At 35.7% G+C, this 8,087-nt stretch overlaps 1 protein-coding gene across 1 annotated transcript; it reads right to left on the reverse strand.

The window, feature by feature from the left end:
• Positions 1–209: 209 nt before the first annotated feature.
• LOC141604751 (uncharacterized) lies at positions 210–7,692 on the reverse strand. Its single transcript, XM_074423241.1, has 9 exons — positions 7,329–7,692; positions 5,487–5,607; positions 5,261–5,373; positions 4,537–4,662; positions 4,322–4,442; positions 3,858–3,942; positions 2,986–3,099; positions 2,864–2,903; positions 210–673 (listed from the first exon to the last, which is right to left on the reverse strand). The coding sequence occupies exons 1-9, from the start codon at positions 7,494–7,496 to the stop codon at positions 521–523; spliced, it is 1,041 nt and encodes a 346-aa protein (XP_074279342.1). The 5' UTR covers positions 7,497–7,692; the 3' UTR covers positions 210–520.
• Positions 7,693–8,087: the final 395 nt, after the last annotated feature.

Genomic DNA, 8,087 nt, shown 5'->3' on the forward strand with positions numbered 1-8,087 from the left:
TTAAGAGTTTTAACATTTAAACGTGAGAACATATACAATAAAATACTTCATCCGTTCCAATTATTTGATAAATAAATACAAGTAATTGTGACGGATAAGTATCAACTTGATTCGGTAACCATATCCTTCCTTTGAGACGATCACTTTTGCTCTTTAATTCTTGGATTTTGTTTTTCTTTTCAGGTGTCAAATGAGCTACAAAAACCATATACATAAAGAAACCTATATCTTTCCCATAAATTAAGCTGTTCAAAGTCTAAACTGGATAACATCTGCCGTTACCAAGATTACGTAAAATCGTCTTGTAGTACTTTGGCTGTTAACCCAAGTCTAAACTGCATAAGCATTTCTCAAATACAAGAACAAAACAAGTAACTTTCACTAAGTGATTATCCGGAACAAGTTCCACCGGAAAAATACTAATCGGGTTTGGTACAAAAGAACCAATATCCTGATCGGATCACTACCCGATTCTGAAATTGCCATTGCGCAAGCAGCGTAAACGTATTTGTCTTGGATACTACCGGAACCACCATCTTTGAACAAAAGAGAGGGGAGTATTCAGGAAGGGGGCGTAGCGATGGAGGTAAGGGTTGACAGTCGTTCCAATCTTGGTCCATACGCTTTGGTGATAGCTGGCAGTAGCAGGCACAGTATACATGAGCTTCAGTAGCTGTTACCACCATTTACAAACACAAGTTAGCTACATAGCTTCAACTACCATGTGGTATGAAAAGGAAGCATCAATTAAATTATTACAAGCAGTAAGTTTCTGGTAAGACCGTCCCGTCTTGGACGGTCTTATATAAGAATATGTGTGTATTAGTATTACTAACATAAATGACCTTAGATCCAAGTCACCGAACCACAGTCCTCACCACCCAAAGAGGTATTCCCTAGATAGATCACGTTGGTGAAAGTTGTTGAGTAGTAGTATTCACAAGTATTTAAGTTAAACTCATCAACATAAAACTCCTCTCAACTTCCATTGCAACAAAAAAAAGGAAGAAAGAAAGATAGATCATCCTCTTTAGTTTTAAAAAGGATCCCGAAAAAGAAAGATAATAACCCTCTTTAGTTTCTTGTTCTTTTTATTTCCTAATTTATTATGATCTTCCTTGTAACCAATTATGCCAAGATGTGAGTAGTAGTACTCATAACAAGGATTTAAATCTCCTAGACTCGTAATATCAGTAGTGCCCTTGTGGTTCCCTTGACACCAAAAAATAATAGTTCCTCTATCTCATTTTTATCGTTCCCTCATCCATCTTAATTTATTCCAAATTAATTGTCTCATGTCTAAATGTAGTAAGGAAAAGGGTAGACATCCAATATTACCCCTTGCTAATTATTTACCATTCCCTTCACCACAATAGCATTATCCACATTCTCTTTAATTCAAGGGGTAAAGTTGTTATTTAATACAAAATACTTTTTCTTAAAACCTTCTAAAGAAGGAAATGAGGACAGTAAAAATGGGATGGGAGGAATAACATTATACTAACTATTATTTGTTTACATGTTAAGCTTCTTTTAATATTCAAAAAGGTCATAGTTGCACAAAATTTATTTTCCTAATACGAATCTTTCAATAGATCTAGTTTGCTTTCTGTGCACGAGAGTCTGAGACACACGCCTTTGCCTCGTCCCTTGCACCTTCTAGCCTCGGTGAACCTCACACCTTTTAAAGGCAAGACCACCCTTATGCTTGATTTGTCTAATCTATACCTTTTTATAGTTTAGTAGGGCGTAATGGTAATAATACTTCAGCGTCATACGAAATAAACAAATTAAGAAGGGTTAAATGGGAGAGAGACATTTATATTGAACAGAGAGGATTGGAGGGGGATTTAGAATAGGGTTTTTTTTGTCAGAAACTACCTTTTATTTAGGGTCATTTGTGAACAACTACCTTTTATTTTATTCTTGGCTTTCAACTATCTTTCATTTCTTCATTTTGCAAAAGACTACCAAAAATCCACTTCCGGCGAAAAAAGTCAACTTTCCGGCGTTGACTTACCATTTCATGTTGATCTAACTCTTTACTTCATAACCATAATAATCGACGATAAAGATTGATTAAACCCAACATTAATCACCTCAATTTGTCTATCTCTTACCCGAATCAAAGTCCTAATCACCGAGACAAAATCATCATTGATATTAATCTTAACATGGTAAATAATTCTTCAACAATAATGATCTATTATGGTCTTATTGGCAAAATTAACTCCTAGTGTTAACTATTCGAAAATAATCATGGATTCACTCTTAGGATTACTTGTGTGCTACTATCTCATTAGTTTTCTTATACCCACCATCTTACCATGAAGAGAGAATGAAGGTACTTTTATTATGGACTTAGATGGACAGTAGGTTGATGAATCATGAGTAGTCTATAAGGTTGTTGAAATGTAAGGTGAAGGTGAAAGTGGTAGTAAAGGTGACGACGGAGATGGAGATGGAGATGGAGATGGAGATGGAGATTGAGATGGTTGATACGTTGGTATTGCTTTGAACAAACTTTTGATAAGTTGTTGGGCATGGAGAGGAGCTTTTTCGGATTTTGTTGGGTAAACAAAGGGAGAAATATGGGTTATATGTGTGACAAAGGGATAAAAGGGCAAATCAACGCCGGAAGATGACTTTTTTTCGCCGGAAGTGGATTTTTGGTAGTCTTTCGCAAAATGAAGAAATGAAAGGTAGTTGAAAGTCAAAAATAAAATGAAAGGTAGTTGTTCACAAATGACCCTAAATAAAAGGTAGTTTCTGACAAAAAACCCTTTAGAATAAAACATTATCAATCTTTTTCGAGACGGAAACGGTGTAATATAGTACTATTATAGTAAGTAGGTAATTTTACCTGCCAGTACATGAAAACTTGAATGAAGTTGCGCTGCCATCTACAGGTGAACAAATGAAACAAAGGGAATAAGGAGATTAATTGAGAAGAGAAAATACAAGTAGAGAAAGAGGGTTACTTACGATGCCAATGAAATGATTAAGAGGAAACCAAGGCCAATTTCAACATGTGAGGACAATATGCTGAGGGTTGTGCCATTAGATTCTACCCAAACACAGATCTCTTCCAAATACTTTCTGTTCAACAAAAGAAACAAAGTGTGACTAACTGGTTTAAATGGACACATTTCACACAGCAATGCAAGATAACCTTCTCACGCTTTATCTTTTTCTGTCTTTGGAACGTGAAGGTGCAAAGCAAATTTGCTCCTAAACTGTATGCACTGTCTACTGTTGTGAAATAGTGGTCAATGCAATTTGCAACTCAAATTTCTCTATGTTCAACATCAAGGTATAGCTGCATACGTTCAACCTCTTTGAGGTCTGGTAATACTGTTAATGACTTTTCTTTTCAGGGAGAAGGCGCAGCACCTTCTTGGCTAGTTCAAATAAAGACTTGGCAATCTTTAGTCTTTTACATTTCTAAACCCAAGTGGAAGAACCTACCAATGGACCAACTAATCTATAAACAACAATCAAAATCTTGTACTGGCAACTAAGATTTTCACTGTGATTGATCCACAGTTGTGACGAATAATAGTGAAGGCTTACATAGAGTCATATAGAGGAGGCTGAGGACTCAGATTGTCAAAGAATTACACAGATACTTCTTAACATTCGATTTATTTAGCTATCATTCCACAAAAGTGAAGATAACATTAAATAGGAAGGCAAAAGTGAAAACCGTGTGCAGATCTACAATTCTCTGATATTTAATCCAGTAAGTTACCGAGCAAAACATACCAAGTTTATTGTGACAATCTAGTACAATTGTGATTTGTGAACATAGCATGCACACGTCAAATGTCACTGCTAACTTGCTAAAAACAACTTACTTGTATAAGGTAGAGCGGCTGAAATTACGTCTTAGAAACTTGGCAACATGCTCTAGAGAGCGGCAAAGAATGGGAATCAAAGCAACTGCACAAGATTTTGACATCAAAATGTCAGATTGGAGTTTGTCTCCATTTCCAATGGCTAGCCAAATATTCATTCTACTTTGGCGCCGGATTTAGATGGCATAAAACAAAATGGTTCACTAAACTTATTGTGCTTGTTTTTAACCATGAAGTAACAAGCATTTGATACAATTCTCAACGCTATTTTCATCCTGGGTCTGGAAACAGCCTGTCTGTGGTGCTAATACACAGATAAGACTACATACAACCGACCCCAGTACTCTGCAACATGCAGGATCCCTTGAGGCACTTAGGTACGGTTGCGTCGAAATGTCTGATTGCAGTTTGTACTGTACATTAATTTTTAAGAATATCTTAATAAGAGGAGAGTTGAAACTAACATTTGAGGCAAAGATTTGATGAGACAAACATGAGGGAATACATGAAGTAGATAAAGTCTTTTGTCGCAATTATTGACTGAAACCACATTTGAACAGCTTGCATATTCCATTCCCTAGGTCTCTGCACAAAAGATGTACTTGGTCGATAACGGAAATGCATATTAGTAAGTATGGAAGTGGAAGATCATTATTAATAAGAACAGAGAAGGCATTACTCCATATAGCGAGTACAAAGAGTATAACAAGGAACAAGTAGTGCCCATAAAGGATAGGCGATAAGCCTTATTTGAAAGATTCGCGGGAATCAGGGGAATGATTGAAAGTAACGCCATGACAAACACCTGCAAAGAGTGGGGAAAAAATAGTTACATTACACCATCAAAATGAAACAGTGTTCAAACAAGAAATAACTTATGTGCTACATTTAAGTATCGAGAACTTTTTAAAGATGAACTTCCACAAACAGAATGCAAATGCCATTCCTGCCAATCAGACAGATTCTGGACAATTCATTTATTAGCAAGTAGCAACTTCACACTGATTTTCACTTTACTTTTTTCCTTTTTGGTTGAAAGTAATGACATATCGTCCGAATGACAATTCCAAATGTTACCAGAAATGACAGTACACGCCCTATGGACACTATTTGTAATACCGGTATTGTTTCAATAACCCGACTTACACACCTTATATTCTTTCAATAGTGGATTTCTTAAAACTTGTGCAGAAGGTATGACGGGAATAATCGTGTTCCCATTCACCAGAATTTAGTAATTGGAGGTGTTTGGAAATATTTTCATGCCCAGAAAGATAAATATTGTAAACCAGAGAAGTTAGAAACAAGCTAGTTATTCTAAAATCATGTTTGGAACAATTTTCTAAAAGTCATCTTCTTGTCACACAAGATTTTTCACCATTTAGAGACTTTCATTAGCTTACCCAAGCGTTCACTGAAAACTGTACTGTTTGTCGATTCCAGCGCATTGGAGTTGGAGCTGCATTAGAGCTCGGATTGGTGGTTGTACTAGATCCAGAAGTTCTACTAGTTGGCCCTGGGAAATAAACAGACTTATCAATGAAAATCCAGAATGTCCAACCTCTTGGCTTAAGAACAAAAGTGCAACTGGATTACTGGAAAATGACAATTATCACCCCCACAATCTACCTGAGCTACGGGTTCTTGCTTGATCACTTGCAGGAGTTGATGTCGATGAAGACGCTGATGTCTGCTTTGCTGGCTGTGATGAACCACTGAGAGACATTGGCTCAACTACAAGGCCAGGATCCTACAAAGGTAGTACCACACACGCAACATCTCATTAATATCGTTCTCATAGTCAAACGGTGTTAATTTAGACAAGATAACTTTTTCCGGATATATAATAGGCTTAATAGCTATTAACTTTCTTAATATCATAAATGCAAAAATAGTTGTTTCGATAAATTACACATGACAAATTCGGCATTATTTTTCTACATGTTTTCTGGAGACATTAATGGCCTAAGTTGACATAGATTGACTTATGGGAACAATAAATTTGTGACAGGAGTAGCAACATAATCGGAGAAGAAGTGGGGAAAGTGAACCTACTTTTATTATAGAAATACCAAGAGAAAAGGGGGGAACAAAAGCATCAAGCTTCAATGAATCTGACTTTTTTTATACATGATAAAGCTAAATGAATCCACATATACGATGACAATAACATCATCGATTCATCATAGTAAGCATACAGTTGGTATCCAAACTAATTATACTATGAGGAACATATATCAGTATCCATCAAAAATTGCATAGCCATGACCGTGAGCTTTAAAATTTATACCTGCTCAAACTGGTTTTACTCTACTCCATACATTAGAGCTCATGGGTTAACAGAACACTAGGCTTAGTACACCAACAACAACGTTACCTTAGTGTCTCAAGGACTTCCATAAATGGTAGGGTAGGGAGGTCGGATGTATATAGCCCTTACCTCTGTGTTAAGTGTTAACATCACCTTAGAGGTTGTGTTTCCATGACCCACAATCAAATTTGCGAGAATTGCCTTCATGACTGTTTACTCACGATATAAGGAAGCACATCCAGTCTAGTATTTTGCTTTATTCAATCACTCCATTGGGCCCTAGTATTGACTGATAAATTTAACAATTACTTGTGGGAGGGCCATTAATAACCCTAAAGAGTAGCTACTGCTACAGCAAGAGCTACTCTGAATTAACATCTGGACATCATTTTTTCATTAGACTCTAATTAGACCTTGCAACATACAATTCTACTTGATCTCTCATGTTCACAAACAATCCACCGAAGCCTAGATATCACAGATAGCCGCACACAATATCGACAATCTTTTCACGTTAAAAGATCAGCAACTGTTAACCCAGTATGAATCAATTTACGCTGAAACCAAAAGAAATTGATCGCTCTAACTACGACAACCATGACATCAGACATCAATACACAGCAGCAACAACAACATAACAATACCTCAGCGCCTCAAGTTCTCCGTAAATTGTGAGGTAAGTGGGTCAGACGACATGATCATGAAGTAAACTCAAAAAATAAAATTTATTTCAAAAGCATAAAACATTGTACTAGCTTTAAAAACAAATATTCCCAAGAACATAGAACTCAGCAAACACAAACCATGATTCATAACCTCAAACGTACGCTAAAACCCACATCTCGAAACAACAAATCAATAAAAACCCACCAAACTAAAACCATCACTAAAACCCAAAATCAAATCTTTGATCAAATCCAACATCTAAAACATCAGAATACAAAATCCCAACTAACCAAAAACCATCAAAATTACTGCAAAAACCCCATCAAATACTCAAATCCAAACAACCCACATCACAAAACACCAAATTCAGAAGTACCCATTAACCAAAAAGCAATCTTTTTGAATTAATAAATAAAATTAATAACTGGGAATCTAAAAACAGGAAATTGAGATAATGCAAAAAAAGAAGGGGGGATTAATAAGTAAAAAATTACGATGTAACGCTGATAAAACTTGCGCTTGAAGTGATCAACAACATCAGAACGAGAAGCCATATGAGGAGGAATTAAAATGTTGGACCAATAATCAGCCCATCTTGCATCATTTTCATAATCATATGAAGAAGCTGCAACTCTTTTTAATTTTTGTTCTTCTTCCCCCATTTTTGATAATTTTAAGTTTTTTTGGTACCTATAATCTCACTAATTTCTCTACTGTTTTTCAAGTATTTGGTGTGAGTTGACTCGTGGAGTCGTAGATATGCTGGTAAATTTGTGAGAAGTTTTGCAACTTTGTGAAAGAAATTGAACAATAAACGGCATCGTTTTGGTTATGGTGGATGATATCCGACTATTTCTCAATCGCAAGTTTTAATGGGCCTGGGTGGTTATTGGTTACATGGGACAGTAAAAATTTCATGTATATGTTTTCTAAAAAAAAATGTTGGGTTTTTCGACGTGGTACCCTGTACTTTTTCAAATTCTACGTAGTATTTCTTCGTTTTTGAAAACATCCGTCGTATCCTTAAACTTAGTAAAATATTTCTAAAATATCCAAACTATTACTAAAAATTACGTTTTTAATCAGCTGAATTTGGTAATGAAAATATGTTTACGATTGAGTAAACCGGGTTTATGTTAATGGCATAACAAATTATTGTCGAAAAATCAATCAAAAATGTATAAACTAAACATTTAAAAAAGGCGAATTAGAGAAGTTTGGGTATTTTAAGATGTTTTCATTAAATTTAGGGG

The sequence above is a fragment of the Silene latifolia genome, chromosome 1, assembly GCF_048544455.1.
Source record: "Silene latifolia isolate original U9 population chromosome 1, ASM4854445v1, whole genome shotgun sequence".
Lineage (NCBI taxonomy): Eukaryota > Viridiplantae > Streptophyta > Magnoliopsida > Caryophyllales > Caryophyllaceae > Silene > Silene latifolia.

Coding starts and splice junctions, on each gene's coding strand:
- LOC141604751 (XM_074423241.1), bottom strand. CDS start 7,496: ATGGGGGAAGAAGAACAAAAATTAAAAAGAGTTGCAGCTTCTTCATAT. Junction 4,443..4,536: donor CTTTGTACTCGCTATATGGA/GTAATGCCTTCT, acceptor TCTTTTGTGCAG/AGACCTAGGGAATGGAATAT. Junction 2,904..2,985: donor TTAATCATTTCATTGGCATC/GTAAGTAACCCT, acceptor GTTCACCTGTAG/ATGGCAGCGCAACTTCATTC.